Source organism: Urocampus carinirostris, chromosome 9 (genome assembly GCF_059441175.1).
Source record: "Urocampus carinirostris isolate Australia breed hairy pipefish chromosome 9, RoL_Ucar_1.0, whole genome shotgun sequence".
Lineage (NCBI taxonomy): Eukaryota > Metazoa > Chordata > Actinopteri > Syngnathiformes > Syngnathidae > Urocampus > Urocampus carinirostris.
The window spans coordinates 12,021,435-12,046,302 of NC_142357.1; the positions used below are offsets into that span (position 1 = coordinate 12,021,435).

Sequence of the window (24,868 nt, forward strand, 5' to 3'; positions counted from 1 at the left end):
CTCTGGTTTCCTCTCACATACCACAAAACATGATGGCAAGTAAATTAGCAAGCCAAACTTGACCCTAGGTTTCAGTGAGTAAGGATGAGTGGCAGGAAAATGAATGAATGAGTGAATGAATTAATGAAAACCGATGCAAGGGCCACGTTGGTAGAACAAACAGGTGATGAGACTTTGTTGAGTGCACAATGGAAAACAATAGTCGCTGTCATGAGGAAATGAGTAGGAATGATGCATAGCTCAGCTCACCCAAAGGCTGCAAAAGACTAAATATGAGTAAATATTATCCAGTGAAAATTAGTATTGGATGCAAAATAAAAATGAGTCCAAACGAATGTGAGAATTAATCATAAGGCCCAATAAGAAAATTACAAACTCATCTTACAATTTTAGAGCGTCCAGTAGTGCAACACTGTCGTTTACTACTCCATCAATCAAATAATTACTTTCTAACAAGTTTTGTCAGAATCATGTCAGTTTTCATTTAAAAGTAAAAAGAGTAAAAAGTAATGAAAAGGTTTCAATGATAATTTTTTCATGATAATGTTTAAATAAATAGTAATGATGTCTAAGTTCGATGACACAACCAGCTCTCACCCAAAGTTAGAGACTAAGAATCAGCATTTGCTGTTTACAGTCCAACACCATCTCACAATTCCCAATGATCAGTTTTTGCCCAGGTTCAAACACATTTCAAGCCTGTACCATTCCTGACGATTCCTATGTTCCTGCTCGGACCCTTCACCAGGGATGTGATTTGACCGAAGTGAAATTATCTGAAAATTAGGCGGGGGTCTGGGGGCCGCGGGCACCCAGCTAGGTCCAGGGCAGTGCCCTGGTGGGGGGACAAGTCGGGCGAAGCCCCCCGGAGCACATGGGTTTTCCGTGTTTTTAAGTACTTTCAATGCACTCAGATGACAAAGAAATAGACAAAACAACAGCATAAATTTTCAATGTATTTTGAACTATCCCATATAAAATTACAGTTTAAGTCAACTCAAAATCAGTCACATTAAAAAACATTGGACTGCCTTTGCTTTTAAAAACTATCACTGAGAATATCATCATATCTAACTCATGTGATTACGAAGTTAACACATAAATCATGTTGAAAAGTTCAAATTTCATGAACAAATAATTGTATCATGACCAAATGAAAAGTAACTCATATTAGAACATACCACAAATGTCTTTGTTATAGCAGAAGATGTTATCTATAAATGAAAGTACTGTAGTGGGTTGTACATAATTCACCCACGGAACCATTGTTTAATTAGCGAGTTCCTAGGGGGACTCTTAATTCGGCCGGTTCTAGCCACTCTCGTGTTTGTTTTGTTATTGTCAGTTTAAATGTCATTAAAGCAGCTTTCGTTGGCACCTTTGTTTGACACTTCGCCTACGACTCCCGTCTCTGCTCGCTACATTGGATCACGTCGGGGTCACCAACATTTGTAGATAATTCCTTCTCTAACCAGTCCGATCGAAACTTGTTTTTTACGATCTTAGCAATTTCTTAGCAACTCGCGGAGCATCTTTGCGTTCGATCTCGGACATCTTTCTATAAACACTCGGCAAAAACGTGTGAGAAATGAACAATGGCATACTCCTACGCCTTTATAACAAGCGCGTTTATTGGTCAACACGGAGACTTCAACCAATCGCAAGTACGTTTCATTTCAGTTACGGAAACACTAAAATGGAATGCTGTCGAGACGAAATTGTTTTTTTTACCAATTAAAAAATCGGAAATTTTAAAATTTTATTTTTGGAGATAAAAAAGCGGAATTCCGCGAATAAGCGGAAAAATCACATCCCTGCTTCACTCAGAAAAGGCTGTTAAACAATTGATTCCAAGAGCCAAGAAGAAATTTGAAGGTTTGAGAACGTTTTCCGTACCTGCCAACCTCAGCCAATTGCTCCCTGTTTTAGTGATTGCGATTCTACTTATCGAACAGTAAAACCTTACAAACACAATGCAGCACCTGTTTACTCACAGCAAGACAAACTATGTAGAATAGTACGACAATATTAGCAATCTACAATGACATTGTTGTCTGCTACCAGTGACCAAGATCCAGACTAGAGCCTAAATGGTCAAGACAAGATCTTGACCATTTAACAGGAAAACAACTTTATTTTAAAAAATCGTGTACAAAAAGTGTTATTTATTGTACTTAATTTGAAAAGATAAAAAAGACATATAAAATACTGGGGAAACGTTTAAATTGAAAAGTACCCAATTCACTTTGAATGGAATACAATACAATTTATTGTCATTGTAGCGTGTAAAAAGCACAACAAAACTAAAAAGTGCAATCGTAAAGGTGCAGGATGACATAGAAAATAAAACAAATGTACACATTAAATAATAAAGTTAAACAAAATATTACCTGAATGTTCTAGCCAGGGACAGGCTTTCAAAATTATGTTTTCAGGACTCAATCAACAATTTCAAATTAAGGTTCAATAGTATGTGTGTGGCGGTCCTTATGAAAGCTTTCAAATAAGTTTCAATTTCAGTGTGCAAATAAGTTAGCAGCAATGTATTTAAAAAATAAATGTAAAGAAGGATTTCAGATCTGGGTTAACTCAAGTAATTAATGGAATTCAAGCTGGAATTCGGTGGATGATTAAAATAGGTTATGGAATTGTTTAGTAACAGGGATTCAACTAAGAGTTCGAGTTTATTGAAGGCAGAGGTTACTTTTTTATGACAGGCAACTCGCCTTAGTGTTGTTTTGATGTGAAAGGTTTCAATTGGTCATCTGCCTTCCAAGATTATAGATCGGCGGTTAGCATCACAAAGTTTGTTGCCACAAAGACATTTTTTTCAAACCATCATTTGTTTTTGAACTGTTATTATCTAATAAATACAATTAATGGTGGGTTTGGAATGGTAATGAGAGCCAATTTGCAGTAAACAAACAAACAAACAATATCACAGAAAAATAAAACTTGAGTGGCGAGTTAATGGTCACAGTAAAAATAAGACTAAACTGGACTTTCAAGCAAGGGGTCTGTTTAGTATTGTATTTATGCAAAAAGCCTGAGTTTATGACTTAAAATTACAGTTTAAGGACAGTGTTTTAGTTAAATAGGGTTTCAAGGCTTTGGATTGCAGTTGGAGTGTAGGGTTTCAAATTGAGTTTTCAAGATATGGTGGGTGCTTCGAAATAAGGTTTAAAGACATGGTTAGCATTTATAATACTAATAGTTACTGCTTCAATTCAGGGTTTCATGGCTTGGTTGCAGTTTGAAAGCAGACTCACAAACTCGCATTAAGGGTTTTAAATGTAATTTTGAAGAGAAAGTTAAGATTGACGAGCTTTCATTAAGGTAAGGACATTTCTACCAGAGTCTATTTTACCTTGAATTCAGGGGGTTTAAGTTCATGTTACACTTTAAAATACATTTGACACCCTGACATTTAATCAATCCCAAGTGGTGTGTTGTCCCACACATAACTCAGTTATTTTTTAACTTGTATTAATGTTTTAATCTGAATTAAACCATTGGTTCTCCAGGCAAGACCTGTTGATCTCTGGTAAGCGCAAAAGGTCCTTCTAAACAAAGACTCACAGGCTCTAAGACAGTTTCTTTCCCAGGGCCATCAGCACCCTTAATAAGTGTGCACAACGTTGAAAAATATATATTTTGCCCGTTGTATTGAAAATGAGTACTCATATCTAATTTGGCGATTTATTTCAGAATTGTGTTGCTGCTAATTGGTCTTGCACTACTTTACATTACACGATTGCTACAATGCATCAATACAACTTAGGCCAGTCTACAATACTCAGTATTTTTGCCTTTTTATCCTGACATTATTTTATCTTATTATTAGTTATTACATGTTTATCCTGGAGTGCCATGTTTATTCTTGTTGCAACCTTTATTCAATATATTGCTATCGATGACAATAAAGACAATTAAACCCTAATAATGGAGCTTTTACAGCGACAGATTTATCATGGAACAAATTAGCTGCAGCATTTAAAAACAGTCCTTTATACTACTTTAGTTACATTCTGCTTTATTTTAACTGCACAGCCTTTCTGGCGTTTGTGGCGAGCTGGGTATGTCTAGTAAGTAATTACAAAGTGAGTAAAAATAGCTTTAATGCAAACTTTGACGCAAGTATGCAAGAATACTTCCCTATGCTCCAAATACAAAGGACAAACCTTGAGATGAAGACTTTTCTGTGTATCCCCAGTGTCCCTTGATGTTTTTGCTGGATGGAAAACAAGCGCAAGCTGGACGAAGTTTCTCCACTGACTCACGGACACTGCTCGGCCTCATGTGGCACGAGTGTGTGAGTGTTGCTTGTGTGTGCTGTGGGGGGGATGGGAGTGTAAAGTAAGGTGGGCTGGCCATTTGGTAGAGGAAATTAGGAGGGGGAGGTAAGCACATAGACACACACATACACATGCATGCACAATAAATTGAATGACTGCAGCAGACAGGAGCCAGGAAAACGTAGTCTGACTTACTCTGGTGCAAGAGTTGATTGGCCGACAGTTTCTCCAGGAGCAGACGACAAGCAATCGAAGTGTATTTTGTCCAATCCCTCAACAAAAAAAAAGTGGCTTCAAGAGCCTAGTAAAACGTCAGCGTGCCTGGCAGGAGACAAAAGCTTTGCGGGAGGTCCTGTATTCTCCCAGTTGGCCCGTCATGTTGTTCTGCTAGGAGACAAATTTCACAAGATTTATACAGGGTTCGTACACTTTTCCCATGGCCAAATTCAAGCACTTTTCAAGCACTGTCAAGGCCATTTTTTTCCAGTTCCTTCAAAGAAAGAAATCCAGTGCTGATCAAAAGAACTTATTTTTGTTGTTGTTGACTGATGACTAAAATATAGTCACTATTTTGCTGCTCTATAGGTGCTGGATAATAAATGATTTCAATACGGAAGACAAAAAAAGAAATTAGCTTTAATGCAAACTTTGACGCAAGTATGCAAGAATACTTCCCTATGCTCCAAATACAAAGGACAAACCTTGAGATGAAGACTTTTCTGTGTATCCGCAGTGTCCCTTGATGTTTTTGCAATCTTTTAATCTTAAAGACTGCTGATCTTTTGCTTTTTTTTAAACTTCCATCCATTATCTGCACTGCTTATCCTCAGTAGAGTCACGGGGGTGCTGGAGCCCATCCTAGCCATCTTCGGGCAGTGGGCAGGGGACACCCTGAACTGGTCGCAAGCCAGTCGCAGGGCACACAGAGACGGACAACTCACTCATTCATACGTAGGGACAATTTGGACTGGCCAATTAACCTGACATGCATGTATTTGGAATGTGGGAGGAAACCGGAGTGCCCGGAGGAAACCCACGCAAGCACGGGGATAACATGCAAACTCCACACAGGAAGTTCGATCTCATGACCTCAGAACTGTGCCGCACACGCGCTTACCACTACGCCGCCGAGCTGCCCTTTCTTTTTTAATACTTATTTTGATTAATATTTTTTGCGTGCTTTTAAGATGATCTGTGCCTCAATTGGTTAAAATAGAACTGTATATATATTATACATATTGCATTTTATCATTTATTTATAGGACTGATGAGTTAATATGTTTATTTGTATTCTATTGTTTTGTACTTTTAGGAATTTTGTGTTACTGTTCGACTTTAAATCTGTTTAAGTGTGTAAAAAGCTAAATTTGTTTTATGAATTAAAAAATGTAGATCTCTAAATATTTTATTTTATTAATAATTCATACGTTTTTCAGTGATACCCTGCAAAACATATGAAAATACTAATTACTAAATAATTTATTGCACAATGTTTTATTATGATTTATATAAAAGAAAACCTGAGGAGCCACCTGGGAGCCAAAAGAACTGGTTCTTTTCAGTGAACCGAGGCAAAAGTGCCAATTTTCTAAATAGCGCTTTCCTCTTGGGTGGGACCAGTAGGGGGTGATGGTGTGTCACGTGACAATGAGAGCAGGCGTCTCCGTGTCATTTTAAAAAAAGCTTTTAATTTGTTTGCATGGTCTACAGAGTCAGACTGCCAAGAAACATGACAATGGCAACAATTTCAAGCATTTTCAAGCACTTCACAAAAAATCAAGCATTTTCCTGACCTTGAAAACACAACATTAAAATTGAAGCGTTTTCTAGGATTTCAAGCACCCGTATGAACCCTGTTTACACCAAGTCAAGTCAGGTCATGTTTATTTGTATAGCCGTTAATCACAAGACGTCTCAAAGAGCTGTACAGAGTACCATCCCCGGATCTGAAACCAGCATGCGGGCAAGGAAACACTCAAAAACCTCAGCATGAGGAAAACAAGAAACCTTGAGAAGGAGCCGCACATAAGGTAAACCCCCTTCAAGGATGACCAGGCTCCAATGGATGTTGCAAGGGCACCAACAACAAATACAGACACAGTCAACATGAAACATAAGTCATTCATAAGCCATAGAATTGTATGTTTTGAGCCTAGATTGAAACAGTTCCATGAGGTTGCAGAGCATTCCACAGCACCAGAGCCCAAATGGAGAACGCTCTCGAACATGCAGAACCAGCAGTGTTGATTGATCCGCAATCACTTTAAGTGAAAAAAAAAAAAACAGCCAGACACTGTGGGTGCTCAGCACCCGCAAAACGCTGAACCTAGAATCAGCACTGCTTATATGTTCTTATTTTTAAGTTAAAAACAAAGGAAATAAATAAATTCTGTTCCATAATTAAATCATGATTATTTCCACTGCGGTAAAATGATATAAAGCAAGGGTCGGATACGGCCTGCCAAGACTTTTAATCTGGCCCCGTGGCAATGAGAAGAGAAGAGCTCTTTCTTTCTATCTAACTTTCTCTCTTTCTCTTTCTTTTTATCTTCCTCTATTTTGCTCTCTTTCTTTTCATTTCTCCTTCTCTTTTTCTTCTTTTGTTTTTCTCCTTTTATTTTTCTCTCTTTCTCTCTTGCTTTTACACTGTGTCTTTCTACCTATTGTTTTCTTTCTCACGCTATCTCTCTGTTTTCTCTATCTCTCTCTTCCCCTGTAATTTAATAATCTGGCCCTTGCAAAAAAGCTTTTACTAAATGGTCTGCATTTATATAGCACTTTTCAGGTCAATGAAGACCTCCCAAAGAGCTTTACAATTTACAACTACCTGCTTATTGGGGATTAGGGATTCAGTGTCTTGCCCAAGGACACTTCAACATACAAGGAGGAGCCGGGACTCAAACCTGCGAGCTCATGATGCCAAGACAAGCGCTTTACCTCCTGAACTAGAATTAAATTGACACCCTGATAAAAGGCATAATGTCATATGTTGAATAAATTACAATGGCGGCAGTTATTCAATAAGATGATGTGTTCATGTGTAATTGTGGTCTGTGTATTTTTGGCAGTGTTTTTTAATTACTTCTCTGACTTATTTTTATTTCCATTGTGACAATTGTGTATTAATTGTCCCTTAAATGGTGTTTTGAATGCCATAGGCTACTTAGACCATTGTTTCCACATACTTTTTTGAACTAAGGCACAATTTTTTTTCATCAACAAATCTCGACGCACACCGCCTTCCGAAAATATCTAAAAATCTATTTCTGGCACCAGTTCACGTAATTTTCAATGTCACCTTTATTGTCAATCATGCTGTATGCACCACATACAGCAAAGATAAAATTACTTTTACATCTGTTCTTTAATAAAGATCAAAACTATTACCTAAATTGACAGTACAGAGTTTTTGTGATCACTGTGGCTCAGGAATTCACACAGGTTATTAATTTTGATTAATTTGGGACTTTACTACACTTTTAACACGTTTTTCAAGTTGTTCTATATTTTGATTTTGTTTGTTTATTCTCGAAAATTAAAAATTAAATATACTACTTAAAATGAACCAGTGGAACCAAAAATGTTTTACTTTTAACTAACTTTTCTGGGTTTATTTTATAAAATCAGAAAATAATTGAAATCGACATAATTGTGTGAGATTTGTATTTTGTTTGACTTATCATATTATTTTTACTACTGCAATCTTAAACAGCTTCGTCAAAAAAAACAAGTTATTTAATATGCATCCCTGTACTCATATCATGAGCAGATAATTAGAATATCTCATCTCTTCTCATTAGCTGTACCGCTTATCCTCAGTAGGGTCGCGGGGGTGCTGGAGCCCATCCCAGCAATCATCGGGCAGTGGGCAGGGGACACCCTGAACTGGTTGCCAGCCAATCGCAGGGCACACAGGGACAGACAACTCGCTCGCTCATTCACATCTAGGGACAATTTGGAACGGCCAATCCACCTGAAATGCATGTCTTTGGAATGTGGGAGGAAACCGGAGTGCCCTGAGGAAACCCACGCAAGCACGGGGAGAACATACAAAATCCGCACAGTAAGTCCGGTAGCTGGATTTGAACCCACACAGGTGGTTCCCAAGACCTTAGAACTGTGCCGCACCCGCGCTAACCACTGCGCCACCGTGCTGCTAATTTAGAATATAAAAAGAGAAAAAAAAATCTGCTGCCACCTACTGATATAGATAGATCATAGAAAGAACACAAGTATATCAACTATTGGGATGCTTTTTTGCAAAGATAAAATTGGCTTTTTCCTGTGGCACAATAGACAAGGTTTATAAGGACTGTAGTGTGCCCCTTGCATAATGGTTTGAAAACACTGAAGTGGAGTGCAGGAAGTAAGAGAAATGTAGCCTACTGGGGCAAAATAGCTAATATAAGCTTGTGCGTGTATTTAAGTTATTTATCAGTCTGAATTTGGAAAATGGTGAGTCTGCTTGAGCAATAAATTAGAAATGATCAGCTTGATGGTTGAATTCAGAAAGTGAAAAAAGTGTAGTCATTAAGGCTTCAAATAACTTTGCAAAGAGTTGTTGTTTTTTTCAGGTGAGTGAACCTGTATTGACAAGAAAAGGGCATAATGACAAATGAATCAAGTCATGCCAAACAACACGATGAAAACCATCAGCTTGAGACAAGGAAGGAATTCATAAGGAGGGAACGCTTGGAATTCTGCTAGACCGCATTCCTGAAGATGACAAAACGTCAATGCCGATTTACTTCAGCCAGAGGCGACTTCCTCTCCAGCCAAAAACATTAACATAAATGACAAACTTTTAAATGTTTGCTTCCTTTTTCAGAACATTTTGTCATGTCTTGATCTACATCAGGGGTGTCAAAATCATATCTACGGACAATTTTCATACACCAATCAACCTGTATGCATGTTTTGGAATGTGTAAGGAAACATTATTACCAGGAAAAATGGCCCACTCGGGCATGGGTAGATGTGCAAACTCCAGTCAGGAAGACTGGTAGCTGGAATTGAGCCCATGACCTCTCTGTGGCGGGTGTGCTAACCAGATTTTAATAAAAGAAAAGTCTTAACAGTTGCATCTTTAAAAGTATTACCCTTTAATGGAACATTTTGATAATATACAAGAGTAGGAAAATCAAACTTATTTATTTAATAACCACCAGCATTTGCCTGTTCCAAGTAGTCAAGAGTAAGGAGGAGGGAATCAATCACATAGCTATCACACAAGAGCATTATACAAAATGAGTTGGCATACCCGATTTTTGGACAGGTTGAAGACGTCAGAAAATTAAACCAGGAAATGTATGTTTTCTATTGTGGCAGTGGAATTTGTGCAGGTTGAATGCCAGCATTCCCATCCATACAATTTACAGTAAATAGGTTGTATTGTGATGTGCATTGTATTGAAAGCCACCGTTCACACTTACACAATTTACGTGGGGGAAAAAAGGTCATACATATGTCAGGAGTTATCCAGATTTGTACAGTGTCTTCTTTCATTTCAAATGGGCAACCAAAAAATCTCAGTCTAAATGGAACAAAATTTTTCTGCCGTTTTAATTGTAGGTTCGGATAACCAAGTCTCTCTCGCTCTCTATTAATTTATCATCTGAATATTTTATCTAATATCTGATTTTTTTTTTCAGGTCATGGTGTAAAACGTAGTCTAGCAGTAGACTGTTTTGGACTACATGTCTCTTCTGTGTAATTATTAGTTGCAGTTATCGTTCTACTTCCAAGATTCTAACAAGATTGGCAAAGATGATAACTATCACTTCATCAACAAAAATCTGTTCGGTTGTATCAATAGAATAAACACTCGAGGATAGACACGTTAGAAAGACTTAAAAGTACATTGTGTGGTATTTTACTTTAGATGCACTGTATTGTCCAAGGCAAACGAAAACCAGTGTCAAATGAGCACAGCGTAGCAGCAAGATGCCAGACGAACATGGCTTTGACTACTCGGTATGGGTTCCGCTATATAAAAGAAATACAAATTTCTCATCCTAGGAATATTTATAAAAATTAACATTTGTATGATAGTTTATGTATTTTTGCTTATTATTCAAATCAATGTTTTTTTGAACACTTTGTATCACAGAGAAGCACTAAATATTACACACTGCCCCTTAAAAAAAGAAAATTAAAATACAAAGAAAGTCAGGACAAATAGGCAAAAATATTTAGAGCTTGGAGACTGGTCTAAGTGCATTGTAACATTTGTGCAATGAAAAGTAGTGCAATCATATTTAGCAACAAATTTCTTAAATATGTAATAATTAAGATATGATTATCCATGTTTCTATACTTGATCCATTTTTTTAATAAAACTGGCATGATATATCTTTTTCACAGTTTTGCATGCTTGTTTAGGGTGGTGATGTCCCTGGAATAGAAACTGTGCAATAAAGTCCATTATGATTTTTTTTTTTAATTGCCCAACTTTTTTTTAAATTAGAATAAATAACAACAAAACGTTAAAGGTGGGGTGCATCATTCGAAGGCATCCTTAAAAGTGGAAAGTTAAATACTTTCTCGATTAAATATGAGGTAACAATGCCCAACTGAGTTGAAAAAAGCCCATATGCTTAGTTTTCCATTGCGCCTATCTACTTTTAGCTTACTTTTATCAGAGCTATTCGGGCCAGAACATATTAGGTTCGAGGAATGGGGACTTTGGGAAGTGCTAGAGAGCGATGTTATGCCGGTCCCAGCAAGGTTTTTTTTTCAATTTATAATCCGCGCTGTAGCAAGAAAATGTTTTTTTTTGGTATGAAACTTGCTTCCAGGAAATCATTCAACTCTTTGACGAATAATTAATGATGTAATTTATGTGTGATAAAATTCGAACTTAGCTTCCGATAAAAAAAAATCAATGACACTTTTTTCATGTAAGTTTTTACCTTTATGTACGGTTATATTTTTTTCTTATTATGTTTTACTTCATAGACTTTTTCATTTTATCTAAAAATATAAAGACACGAGTACCCAAACATTACATTTTTTTCTAAGGAAAATAATGTTTGTCTTTTCATTTGAGGTTCACGCTGACACAGATTTGTAAATGGATCTTGGGCAGCGGTCTCCAAAGTGGTGCCCGTGGACAACAGGGTGCCCCCTGAGGTCAGCTGATGTGCCCGTAGACCTGTTCCAAAAGTTGCTCACCAGTACTGCGTTTAAAATTTCTGGGGTGAAGGTCTTGTATTGCTGGAAATTGTTGCCATGTTTCTTAGGTTAGCTGTTGGGCTAGGGTTAGGAGCTAGGGTTTGGTCTTCAAATAAGAGTTTTAAACTTATGTAATGGTTCCAAAAAAGGATAGGGCTACAAACTAAGATTTAGGCTCCGAAATAGGGTCGGGACTATGGGTTATAACTAGAGTTAGGTGTAGATGTAGGATTAGGAACTACAGGTAGAGTTCTGTATTAGTGTTCTAAACTGAATTTAGGGTTCCAAAATATGTTTAAAGCTAGGGTTATGGTTTGAAACAGGGTTAGGTTTAGGGTCACATCTGGAGTTAGGTGAAGGGCTAGGGTTAGGAGCGAGGGGTTTGGGCTAAGAATTATGGTTTTAAATCGATTTGAGGGTTCTGAAATAAATTTGGGGCTAGAGTTAGGGTTTGAAACTAAGGTTTAGGCTCCTGATTGTTTTGTGGATGTAATATCAACCAGAGTGACTCAGTCAAAAATGTAGGTGTCATATTTGACCCAAATCTGTCCTTTCAAACACACGTTAAGAATATTACTAGAACAGCTTTTTTCCATCTCGCAACATTGCTAAAATTCGTCGGATGCGGAGATTATAATTTATCCGTTTGTTACCTCCCGTCTCGATTACTACAATTCCATAATCTCCGGTCTCCCAAAGTCCAAAATCAAGAGCCTTCAGTGTGTACAAAATGCTGCAGCGAGACTTTAACTAGGACAAGAAAGTTTGATCACATTACCCCGATTTTAGCTAACCTGCATTGGCTCCCTGTTAGCTTAAGATGTTTTAAGGTTCTGTTGGTAGCATACCAAATCATGCGTGGACTTGGTCCATAATATCTTTCAGATTTAATGTACCGGTCCAGAGCCTTCGCTCTGAAAATGCTGGTCTACTAGTGATCCCAAGAGCCAAGAACAGATCCGCAAGTTCAAGAGCGTTTCCCATTCGTGCCCCAGTGCAATGGAATGCTCTGCCCCCTGCAACCTCAATGGAAATGTTTAAATCTAAGCTTAAAACACACTTCTATTCTATAGCATATGGATAACTTATATTTTATGTTGACAATATCTGTGTATTCTTTGTTTTTGCAACATCCATTGCAGCCTGGTCATCCTGGAAGGGGGATTACCTCATGTGCGGTCCCTTCTCAAGGTTTCTTTATTTTCCTCATGTTGAGGTTTTTGAGTTTTTCCTTGCCCTCATGTAGGTTTTAGATCAGGGGTGGTGTAATAATAGTCTGTGGTTTGTAATAATCTGTGGCTTGTGCAGCCCTTTGAGACTATTTGTGATTAAGGTCCATACAAATAAACATGACTTGACTTGGTTAACAGAGTCAACTTAACCCTACATCCAATAATTAACCTGGTAATAGCATAGTAACAACATAGTAAGAACAACATTAGTTGCCTTTTTTTAAACAAATTCATATCAAACTAGGTGCTCTTTGCCTTAATAAAAAAAGTAGCCCTCCGCTTGAAAGGGTTGTAGACCCCTGATCTGGGGTTTCTACTCTAGTTTCAACCTGGGTCCACTGAGGTAACACAACAACAGAAATCCGGGAGGGTAACAGCTAGGAACAGGTGCATAGAAAACTGATGACTCAATAAAAAGTACGATGTTTAAAACATTTACAGACATTTTTTTTCTGAGAATGACAACTCTGCTTGTAGAAAACACAAGTCAAAATTAAGCATTTTCTTTCTTAGTTTCCATAACTTTGTAATTACGAATTTATTTTCTTTAATGCCAGGAAATAATGTTAGCTCGTGTACAAAAAGCAGCTAAACGAGGCCAAAAACGGTCATAAAATTGTGCAAAACATCATTTATGTCCCCCAAAACGGACGGATTTTTGTTACCTTGTCTCAGGATTTCTTCGCACGTTCAAAGATTGTTGTCAGTGAATTCCCGAGCACCTTACACGTCAATCACGCAGCTTACTTGTCGATCTCGCGATACTAGCAATTTGTCAATTTGACAATTCAAAATTGTTTTTGTATGTGTTGTGAAAAGAACCCTCTTATTTTTTGTAAATATAGATAAAGAAAAATTGTTGATGATTTTTAATTCAATGCACGACGGGTTTCCTCTGGTGACCACCGAGACAGTAGGGGGCGACGTGTACCCACGTTGTAACCATGTCGTAGTTGAGGTCAGAGGTTACAGGCTAAATGTTGCCACACGTGAGTTATTAATGTTGCGATCCAACCACAATAAACTACCCAACTGTGTCTGTATTGTCGGTGAGTTGTTTTTTTAGATTTGTTAATTATTATAAGTAAAATGAGATCCAGTTGTTTATCGTAATGAAAAAGGTTGAAGTCTTAGCTGTTTAGAGGCAAAATAACATTTTCGCACAGACTACTGACAAGTTCATGAATTCTTTTTCAGACACTGACTATTTACTGTCCAATAAGTAGTTATCACTTTGAAAAAATAGTTCGTACCTATCGCCTACGACCTTGATTTCAGATAATGTTTGTCTTTTTAACGTTGTGCTAATATAATGATTCGACTCGAAGACCTGCTCTCCTTATATCCGCACTTAAATGTCAACAACAGCCAATTGTTCCCCTTGTAAGTAATTTCAATTCTCCCTATTAAGCAATAACACACATTACAAACAACGCAGATCCTATTTACTCACAGCAAGACCGTCTATGTAAAATAAAAACAGGATATTTGGTGTTGTTTATTATACGTATCAGTGCCGAATTTTGCAGACTTGGTCTGTTCTATTAATGGTTTTACTCTGTGACCGAAACTATTACCATTTGTTTTGAATTGTAACACATATGTCAGAATATAAGCGGTGCAGCTGATGAGATGAGATGTCAGAATATCAATTCCCATTGTTTTCCTACATTCGATGACGTGGTAGTCTGCTACCAGTTACCGAGACGATCCGATTAAGTGACAAAATGGGCGAGACGAGATTTGTCCCCCCCTAAAAAAAACCGATGTGCACATTTTGAAATGATCAAAAACGTACACGTTGAAAGGTATGAAGTAAGTACAATGGAACTAAAACGGAGGATCAGACAATTATATTATTACATTTTCTAGTTTTGTATTTGAAATGTTTCCTTCAATTTCCAAACAAAACTTCATACCATGGATTTCACTCCTAAGCAAGCATCCTGATTAACCTATGCGAAGGGACTTCTTGTGTGCAGGTTTTGTCTCCTGAGTAGCAATGAGGAACTTGAAGCTTCTGAAGAGCCTGCAGAATTCGGAGCTTCAGGGCCCGGGTTATCCACAGTGTTTGTCATTACGGAATGACAGTGGAACTCTCTTGGTCGCCTCTCAATACTGCATTACAGAATTCAGCCCTCAGACTGGACAGGTAAGACAGGGTTTAACATTTCTGAGGATGGCAAGACCTCAAGATTCCCTTATATTTACACTGTGTCTAAATTTTCAATTGTATACATTGTTTGTGGGGTGTAGGTTTGGAGGTTGGGGTTGTGATAGGACGTGATTTTATTTTTGTAATGTTCCTAAACATTTTAAAATCTTTTGAACCATTATTTAAAAAAATCTGCTATCTATGGTGGGTGAAACACGCTAAAGATGATCCAAACATTTGGATAAGCCCCCAGAATCCTAATAAACTGCTCTTATGTTTAGAGATTTTATTTTATAATACACCAGCCTGTTAAGCCCAATCTGGTGCCTGTTTTTTTATCCTATGTTTGTGCACATTTTAAATATCTTTTCTGTCCATAGGTAGTGAGCGAGGCCTCACTGACAGCAGACGACTACCTCCCAGGGGACGGCACTGGTTGCGTGGTTGGGCTTCAGGACTTGGCCGAGGTTGAGTCTGCTTGTTTGGCAACAGCGTGTGGGGATGTCATTGTATTTGACTTCAACACAAGTCAGGTGCGACACATGATTGGGTTTTCTGATGTGTATGCACTGGTTTACTTTTCTACTACTTACAAACATCAACTCTTCTGGTCTTAATAGCTGGAGTGTGTCGGTAGCGTGGAAAGCGGGCTTACATCTATGAGCTGGAGTCCTGATGAAGAACTTGTTGTTCTCACCACCGGTCAGTTGTTAAATTAAATTGAGTTGTCAATTCTCTTACTTGTTTCCACCTCATCTTTTATGCCCTTACTGTTTGGTGGATTTTTATGTAATCATTTGAGCTCACTCACAAATGAGCTGTGGACAGTGATTCATATTTTGGATGTCACAGGTCAGGAAACCATCATCATGATGACCAAAAGTTTTGAGCCCATTACCGAGTTTGCCATTCACCAGGATGACTTTGGTGAAGGTACAGAGACACTCGTTTATTATTAATGTAATCATACATACTGCTGTTAAACATATTCTACCCCAGTGGTTGTTAAATGTGGGTTCTAATACTCTCTGGAGGTACTTGAAGACACTTCAAGGGATATCTGAAATTTTAAGATACACCTTTAGAAGTAGTATCAATGAAGTACCACACCATTTATTTCCCTTATAGCTTACTACGCCTACAAATAAGGCAGATAACTCTTATTACATATTTTTTTCTCTTATTTTACTCCGCTGTTGTTACATTCCTAGGAAAATAATCCTGTAAAATACCACAGTGATCAGAAGATTTTCCTCTTTTTTTGGAGCTATGTTTTTAAATTTATTTAAAAGATTTGTAATTTTTGTTTTATTTCTAGTGAATTTAAATGCTAGTTTTTAAAAAAAAAAAAGAAATTATTGTTTTACGAGAAACTAGTTAAAATGTACTGAAATTAAATACACTTATAATGAGTCCTTAATTTTTCAATAATAATACATAAAATATAGTAGAATAAGAAAATATTATAATAATAAAAAAGCAAATAAAAAATTGTGAAATAATGAGCAAAATGTGGTTATTGTGGTATTATATTTTTTTTCGAGTGTTTAATGTCAAAGATCTTAAATGAAGTGCAGGGTGGCTTGAGTGTTTTTTTTTAATTCTGTTTTATACATTCGTTGCATCAATAAAAATGTTGATAATATTGGCATATTTGACAGGGAAGTTCATCACAGTTGGCTGGGGTAAGAAGGAGACTCAATTCCATGGTTCAGAAGGCAAACAGGCTGCACAGAAAAAAGCTCAGGTATGTCATTTTGGGAGAGGAAATATAACAAGTATACTATAATAATTATTAAATAGTAATATTCATTGTCCTTCACTTTTCCCAACTTTTGTTGTTGGATTTCATTAGGGGCAGCGATAATATTTTATCTCTTGTTGCTTTTTCTGAAATTGATTAATGCACTTTTTTATAAAAGCATTTTTAAAGGTAGTAAATTTTATGCACATATAAGTTTTTACAGCTTTTGTCTTGAATCTAAAATCTGAATTTGGTTAAATAATGTATCATCACCTCAGGATAAGTCCAAACATGAAGAAAATCAGGCTTTCTATGTCCTCATTTTAAATTTTCCCAAGCTCATGTCCTTAAACATGGTTTATACTATCTTAAATTATGTCTCATGTGTAATTGATTTGCACCCTTAAAAAGGTCTTAAATAAGTTGAAGTCAATAGCCCTAAATTTTGAATCTATTTAATTGTTTATGAATAAAAATCTGTGTGTAACATAGCCTAAATCTTGAGTCTGAATTCTAATTTTTTATTGACAATATTGGCATGTTTTAATACTACACATAGATCAAATCAAGTCATGTTTATTTGTATAGCCCTTAATCACAAAGAGACCACAGATTATTGCAAATCCCCGGCCTTTTTCACACCATTCCCTGATCTAAAACCTACACTAGGGCAAGGAGAAACTCAAAAACTTCAACATAAGGGAAATGAGAAAACCTTGAGAAGGGACCGCACATGTGGTAATCCCCCTTCCAGGATCAAAGATGTTAAAATCTTGGAAAAACTCATTTCTATACCTTACTTTCATCAAGGTTTTCTTTGACTACTACTGATTGGTAAAATGGCGGCGCCCTCTGTTGGCTGCGGCTGCATCGGCTCGCTACAACGGGTCAGGTGTATCGGCATTTCGTTCTTACAAAGAATGACAATACAAAGGAAATTATTATTAAATTATTATACTTGGCATAAGTAGCCTAGATGGTAGTGTGCCTGCTTTGAGACTGGGAGGTCGCTGGTTCGCGCCTCGACCGAGACATACCTAATTGGTATAATGGCGGCGCCCTCTGGCTGCGGCTGCATCGACTCGCTACAACGGGTCAGGTGTATCGACATTTCGTTCTGTGTACATTGTTACAAAGAATGACAATACAAAGGAAATTATTATTATAATTATTATATCCGATAAGATGAACATTTTAGGAAAGCATAATTTATTCAATTTAAGGAAATCGCCCCAAGCTTACAAAATGTGAACATTTCACATGATCTGTATGCATTGGACCTAACTTATAATGGACTTGTCATTACTAACCTGCTTGCAGGATGCAAAACGAGCAGCAGAGTGGGATGACTGCCGACCCCGGGTAACATGGCGAGGGGACGGGCAGCTTTTTGCCGTCAGCGCTGTCTGCCCGAGGACAGGGGCCCGGAAGGTCCGTGTATGGAACAGGGAAGGCGTCTTGCAGGCCACCAACGAGCCTGTGGATGGCCTGGAGCAGTCGCTATCTTGGAAGTATGACGTCTTTGGATTTAATTTCCAAAAGTAGATAAACTTTTCCTTAATTATAATTATTATTATTATTTGCTTTTCGCTTTTGGCTGAATTGAGGGAGCGCTCATGAAATGATAGTGACAATAATGACAATTACAATTCTTAAATCAAGGTCCAACAAAATGGCTAAACTATACCACAATCAAAAAATTATATGTCACTCACAAGGACGTCCAAATGTAAGGTTTTTAAAAAAAAAACTTTTTGATCTTTCAGACCCTCTGGCAGCCTAATTGCAAGCACGCAGCGCCATCCCAACAAGCACTGTGTAGTTTTCATGGAGAAGAACGGCCTGCTACACGGAGAATTCTCACTTCCCCTTAGAAAAGACCAGGCCAAGGCATGTCCACGCTTCTGTAGACTGCTACTCTGCGCTCCAGGGCTAAAAAGAAATGTGGTGTTTTTCTTTCAGGTGAAGGAGCTTCTGTGGAACAATGACTCAACTGTCCTGGCTGTCTGGCTGGAGGATTTAAGAGTGGGGGAAGATGGACACTTCAACACTTGCGGTGAGCTCTGTTCACTTTTTAATTCTTTGAGTGCTGTCCATTTTCCAACAAGCCAATTTTTAGTCATTTGACTGATCTATCAAGGCCAAGATAAAAAAATTGTGTTAGGGTTACATAAACATACAGACTACCAAATAAAAACCTGGAACCTCATCCTTTACCTGAAAGTTTTGCTAATTTATTGAATGTCTTTAAAATTAGAAGAGAGGAGGTTGATTTCAGCAAAATCCCATATAATTGTTAAGACACTATTTAAATGACTACTCGTCGTCAGATGTCAAGTAGAGGCTGTGAAAATTGTTCTGTTATGCACTGACCATTGATTAGTGTCCTAAATTTCTTAGTGGGTCTGACCGCCTCAAAATGGTATCTCCAAATATTCATGCAGCAAACACTTTTTACCCAATGTTTTTAACTTTTGCATCAATGTTTGAGTCAGGCGATCGGTGCTCAATCAAATTAATTTTGAAAAGTTGGTTTCTAGCTTAATCTGATTTTACCTGATACGATTTCACTTTCTTAAAAAACAATCTACAGCTATCAAGCTACTGATCTCTACTTCTACTTCACTTTTTTTGTACTTCTACTTTTGGCTCCCGTTGATTTTCTCAGAAAGAGGCAACTTTGGCATATTCTGGCCAAAATTAGTTTAAGTATCAGTAAATCAGTTAAGTATTGGGCATCTTAATTTTTGCAGCAGAGATGGCTAAAACATTTATCTGCCTATTCCCATCGTCTAATGTAAATAATGGCATGTAGCCAATGATGGCATGAAAGGCTCTGGCAGCCCCTGATGACTATGTGCCCTGATTGGCATTCAAATAATTTATTTTACCAATATTTTGCAGATATGAACTTTGTCCTGTCTTTCACCTGCAGTGCAGCTGTGGACGGTAGGAAACTACCATTGGTACCTGAAGCAAAGCCTGGATTTTGGCACAGACCCAAGCCAGGCGCCGGTGTGCGTGTGCTGGGACCCCGTGCAGCCACTGCGGCTGCACCTGGCCACCCGCGGTTGGAGCTACCTGACTTATGAATGGGGCTGGACGACAGAGAGAAGCCCAGGGATGGATAGCTTTGACAACGCCAATGTGGCTGTGATAGATGGAGGTAAGGACCTGATGGATGTGAGATATGACATGGATTCATGTTATCAAAATTTGTATTCTAACCTCTGCAGACAAGATCTTGGTGACCACATTCAGGCAGAGTGTGGTCCCTCCACCAATGTGCTCCTTTGAACTCCAGCTCACTTCACCTGTTAATCAGGTTACGTTCCTCTGCCAGACTCAGAAGACCAACCAACTAGCAGTGCTTACTGCTAATGGGAATTTAACCATCTACAGCCAAGGTTGGTCTAGAAAATAAATACTTTAAAGTTCACATTCCATAATTACTTTCCTAAATATCTTAGATGACCTGGTGTTAATAGCAAACCTGATCAACTGAATTAAATTGATTGAAGGAGGAAAACATTTAAAACAGAGGTGTCCAAACTGTAGCCCAGGGGCTACCTGTTCTTAACTATGCCTTTGGCATACAGCGACATTAGCTGCTTTTGAATATGTTTTCTAAACTGTGGAACTTTTCAATAAATCCAAAGATGGATGTTACTGGCAAACAAGTAACATTTTTTCCTTATTACACTGTAGTGAGTTGGAAGATGCTTTGTCTCAATTGCTTTTGTGGGTGAAATAAGTTTCACAATTGGAGTTTCACATTAACTCTATATCAGCTTTAAAAATGCAGAACATTGCAACAAATTATTCCTGTTTGGGGTCAGTGCACTCTCAGTGTAGGTTACACTATGCCCTTGTTCAGCAGAATTTTGTAAAAACATTTATTGTGTGTCGCAAAAGTGAGTACAATCTTCAGTTTTGCAGAAATTTCTTTACAATTTTTTATTCGAACATCGCTGAGGAAATATCACTTTGACACAATGTAAAGAAGTATGTAAACAAATGCCATGACTTTCTGAAAATATATCCTCTGAAGAGACAAAGCATATTTGATTTGGCTCAGATCGTGTGAAACATGTGTGGTAGCAACCGGACGAAGAGTACAAACATGTTTGTGTCGTGCCCCAAGTAAAATCTAATAGATCATCTTTGGGGCATCCTCAAGCGGAAAGTGGAGAAGCACAAGATATTTAATATCCCCCAGCTCGGTCATTTTGTCATGGAGAAGTGGGAGAGCATTCCAGTGGCAATTTGTGTGGCCCTGGTGAAATCTATGGCCAGGAGAAATAAACTAGCTCTGCAAAATCATGGTGGCCACAAAAAAATAAGACCCTATGACCACCGAGCTGGTCTCTGGCCACCCCTTTACATAGACAGAGGGTGCACTGTACGATAGGACGTTTCGCACGATTGGAAGAAACTGTGTGACTTATGTGTGCTTTTTTGTAATATTGTGCATTCAACATGTTAGAATGACAAAAAATTGTCACTTACAATGCTTAGAATAGAAATTATTGTCATTGTAACATGTGAAACTCACAACAAAATGAACATTCAGCTCTGGTAGCTTGACTAAAAATAGTGTGATGATGAGGTTAAATATATAGCCTTTTTATATATCATCTACAATGCTGGTGGTCCGGTGGTTAAAATTCAATGCTCATTGCTGTGACCTGGGTTCCACTCTCGTTGTATCCATTCCTGAAATATGAGCTGAGAATAAGTGATACAAGATTGTATACCGTTTTCCAATAAAAAAATAGGGGGCGCGTTATACACAAAAAAAAAAGAAATGTGTCCCCCCATTTAGCAACTATTCAAACTGTTTGATCGAACAGGTGCTGGAGAACTTGATGAAGCTGCAAATGGATTCAGGACTGTGACACATCCCCTGGTTGAGCACAAAACCTTCAAGTAACAAAAACGACGGATACGAAGGTGTCAACATAATCATGCAGTCAAACAATTCATTTTAAACACGTGTTTCTGCAGGATTGGCATCCACCAAGATGTGCCGCTGTTTCTGCGCCATCTGCTGTGGCTTCAGGACAATCTTTTTTTGGCTGTTAGCACTGGACTTCTGCCTACGTCCTCTGCTCTAATGTTGCTGTGCCCCGGCCAGGATGCTGACGCTGATATGCTCTCAGTCAGGTACAAAATAAGGGGGAAAAACCCAGCTAGAGTGTTGCTGTCTGACTGAATAATTCATAATTACTGTCTTATTTTTCCTCTCCTACAGATGTCGTCTTGAAGTTGATGGAGTAGTGATTAGCGTAGTCCATTGTCTTAGTACGCATTCGGTGGTCCTGCAGCTGGAGGATGGGCGCCTCAGAAAGTTTCTTTGGGGTTAGTCAGCAACACTCGCTTTAAGCTTCTCTTTGCTCGGGCACAATTGCTTTCGCTTGTCTGTGCCTTTTATTGTTTTTTCCCTCATAAGTGTTTATCAACCTTTTTTTGGCACAGGTGCACTTTTTTCATGGTTTTAGTGGTACAACCCACAGAAAATGCTTTTAAAAATGTATTTCCCGGCCCCCCTTTTTAGTTTTTTACACATTGTGATGCAGCCCAAGTTGAATTTGTTCTTATTAAAGTGTCTTCAATGGGTAAAATGTTTTTTGTTGCGGGACGTAGTACAAAAGATGTCTCGAACTCGTGGCCTGCTCAATCATTTATTGTGGCCCGCGAAATAACGCTGAGAGAAGCACAAGAGAGAGTAAAATGAGCTGCATTGCGTGAAACAATGACTTCCAGTTTTAAATATGTCCATTAGATATCACCAAACACAGACACCACTCTCATAGCACCTATTATAGCTGTATTTGCTGACTACCATTAATCAACCATAGAACATTGAAAAACCCCTCCCAATGTTATTTGACTTAAAATAAAAGTCATGTATGCGCTGTTAAAGGCAATGGAGAAAAAACATCATTGAAAAAAATAGCACCAGGGCAGAAATTTAATGAAACTTTATCTCTTTTCTGTAATTAATCTGAAATCTAACAGCGAAGTTCTTATATTAATTTAAAAGAGTTCTTAAAAAAATAAACATCTGATAAACAGTTGATAAACACTACAAGAGATTAAATCTTTGTAACGAAAGAAAATTTAGGGGGAAAAAAAATCCTCAGTAATCGTTTTATAACAAAATCCTACACACCTGCATCACAATTTAAACGTGAGTCCCTGAAAAGATCCCCAGCACTCCAGCTAAGGCACACTTATGCCATTAATTTAGCAATTTGGGCCCTGAAGTTAAAATTAGTCTTATATGCTTAAGTATGAGGAATAATGTTGATAACTCTTTTTGTTATCATTTTTTGATTTATTCTATCATGTTTTGACATTTTTATTCTCTATTTTCTTGCAATATAAGAAAAAATAGCTGGCAGTAAGTCGGCCGATTGTTTTAGAACATCTGATTTTTTCCTCCTTCCAATTCAACATATTTAATATTATAGAATAAAAGTAATTTTTGAGGATCAATATAATCTCAAACTTCATCTACAAACAAAGTTATTTTCCAAAATTTACCCACTCTACTTATTTATCAGAAAATTCTTTAAAAAAATCCTCTGCTGTCACTTACTCAGTACGTAAGAATATTATGAAATGAAATGATCTGCATTTCTATAGCGCTTTTCAAGTCACGACTTCCGAAAGCGCTTTACATTGTGCTTCACATTTCCCAATAGCGGCCGTGCAGCCATGTAAGGCGCTAACCTGCTTATTGGGGGTATTAGGGGTTCAGTGTCTTACCCAAGGACACTTTGACATGTAACACGGACGAGCCGGGATTCGAACTGGGATCCCTTGATCCCAAGACGAGCGCTCTACCTCCTGAGCCACTGCCGCCATATTACAGTTCTAGTGTTTACTATGTTTGTGTAATGTACTGCTAAATGTAATTCAGCCTGGTCATCCTGAAAGGGGGATACCACTTGTGAGGTCCCTTCTCAAGGTTTAATCTTTTTCCTCACGCTGAGGTTTTGAGTTGTTCCTTGCCTGCATGTTGGTTTAAGATCAGCTAATTGTGTGATTGTAATCCTGTGCAGTCCTTTGAGACATTTTTGTGATTAAGGGCTATATAAATAAATTTGACTTGACTTGACTGCAGTTCCCCTGGTGATGATTGGAAGACAACACAGATACGTTTTTCTGCAAATATTTATCAATTTGATTTTAACATTTAGATGAAATTTATCAATCTCCTGCGGCACACCAGAAAAAGTCTCACGATAGACTGATTGAGAACCACTGGTATTTATGTCAATGTGAGCAATCCCTGTCAATCATTCAAAAACAGATTTTTAGGTCGAAGTTTGCATGTCACACAGTCACGTAGGCACGGTCCACATGTGATTGTGATAGATTGCTTCACTACTTTTCGCGAAAATGTTCGACTTTTACGATGTATGTTTCACTGTGCATCGCCTAAAAGTTCTTTTTTTTTGCAGATTGCACTGATCCCTCAGTAAGGGAGTGGCAGGATTCAAACGGATGTGTCGTCAATTTTCCTGTTCCCTGCACTCAAATGGCTCTCTGCAGCGTCGATGGCCAGGTGAAAACAAATAATAGAATTTTAAACATTCATTTAAATCAGAACAACATTCTTTTATAAAGATGGACAAAAAAAAAGTCAAGGGACTGACTGCTGCCCGGGACTCATTTGAAACTAACACGAATTGTGTTTCAGGAGTGTGTGCTGGGCCTGACAGACAGATCTCACCTCTATGTTGCTGACATGGAGGTAGGCAGCCATTTAGTCAAGATAGCCTACACTGAAATTAATTGTCTTTATTATCATTGATATCAACACCCTCAAACATTGTATGCAACGAGATTGGACATGAAACTCCAGGGTAAACATGTAATAAGATAAAGACAAAAAGATTAACAGGATGAAAGACAGGAAAAAAATACAACTTTGTGCTAAGAGACTAAGTTGTAATAACAGTACAATATTTGTGTATGAGAAAAAAATACTGCATCGTAACAATAGCCGGCACATTCACTTAATCCTCGTCTTTACTTCACACAGCTCGCCTCCAACGTGTCGTCCTTTGCTGTTTGTGATGACTTCCTGGTTGTCACCACGCACTCGCACACATGCCGCTGCCTCCAACTCAGCACTCTCAGCCTCAAAGGTATAGATAAATCTATGGATTTTCTTCTTTCGAGGCACCCACCTTTATGCACTCTCGTAGTAAATATAAAAAACAAAATCCGCAAGCAAGTGGGTTTTTTGTTGTTG

The 24,868-nt window shown here is 37.9% G+C and overlaps 2 protein-coding genes across 15 annotated transcripts in view; one reads left to right on the top strand and one right to left on the bottom strand.

Annotated features, from left to right (window-relative positions):
• arhgef37 (Rho guanine nucleotide exchange factor 37) overlaps nt 1-13,523 on the bottom strand; it is a 79,287-nt gene extending 65,764 nt beyond the window's left edge. For 7 of the 12 annotated variants that reach the window (XR_015851404.1, XR_015851403.1, XR_015851405.1 and 4 more), the window contains exons 1-3: nt 13,366-13,523; nt 4,491-4,682; nt 4,182-4,332 (exon numbers count right to left, since the gene is read on the bottom strand). The gene's annotated coding sequence lies outside the window, so the exon portion shown is untranslated. Of the gene's footprint in view, nt 1-4,181; nt 4,367-4,490; nt 4,683-4,996; nt 5,035-13,365 lie in introns of those variants that run through there. The other 5 variants (XM_088344543.1, XM_088344542.1, XM_088344544.1 and 2 more) reach the window with 5 other exon arrangements.
• An 83-nt stretch (nt 13,524-13,606) lies between these two features.
• elp1 (elongator acetyltransferase complex subunit 1) overlaps nt 13,607-24,868 on the top strand; it is a 28,683-nt gene continuing 17,421 nt past the window's right edge. For 2 of the 3 annotated variants that reach the window (XM_088344551.1, XM_088344553.1), the window contains exons 1-17: nt 13,607-13,749; nt 14,683-14,852; nt 15,236-15,388; nt 15,476-15,557; nt 15,708-15,788; nt 16,517-16,602; nt 17,920-18,110; nt 18,366-18,489; nt 18,562-18,655; nt 19,535-19,765; nt 19,836-20,006; nt 21,453-21,528; nt 21,607-21,765; nt 21,854-21,960; nt 24,072-24,175; nt 24,311-24,364; nt 24,656-24,761. In XM_088344551.1, the coding sequence (XP_088200677.1) occupies nt 14,703-14,852; nt 15,236-15,388; nt 15,476-15,557; nt 15,708-15,788; nt 16,517-16,602; nt 17,920-18,110; nt 18,366-18,489; nt 18,562-18,655; nt 19,535-19,765; nt 19,836-20,006; nt 21,453-21,528; nt 21,607-21,765; nt 21,854-21,960; nt 24,072-24,175; nt 24,311-24,364; nt 24,656-24,761 (1,969 nt within the window). In that variant the 5' untranslated portion in view covers nt 13,607-13,749; nt 14,683-14,702. Of the gene's footprint in view, nt 13,750-14,665; nt 14,853-15,235; nt 15,389-15,475; nt 15,558-15,707; nt 15,789-16,516; nt 16,603-17,919; nt 18,111-18,365; nt 18,490-18,561; nt 18,656-19,534; nt 19,766-19,835; nt 20,007-21,452; nt 21,529-21,606; nt 21,766-21,853; nt 21,961-24,071; nt 24,176-24,310; nt 24,365-24,655; nt 24,762-24,868 lie in introns of all 3 variants that reach the window. The other variant, XM_088344552.1, reaches the window with a different exon arrangement.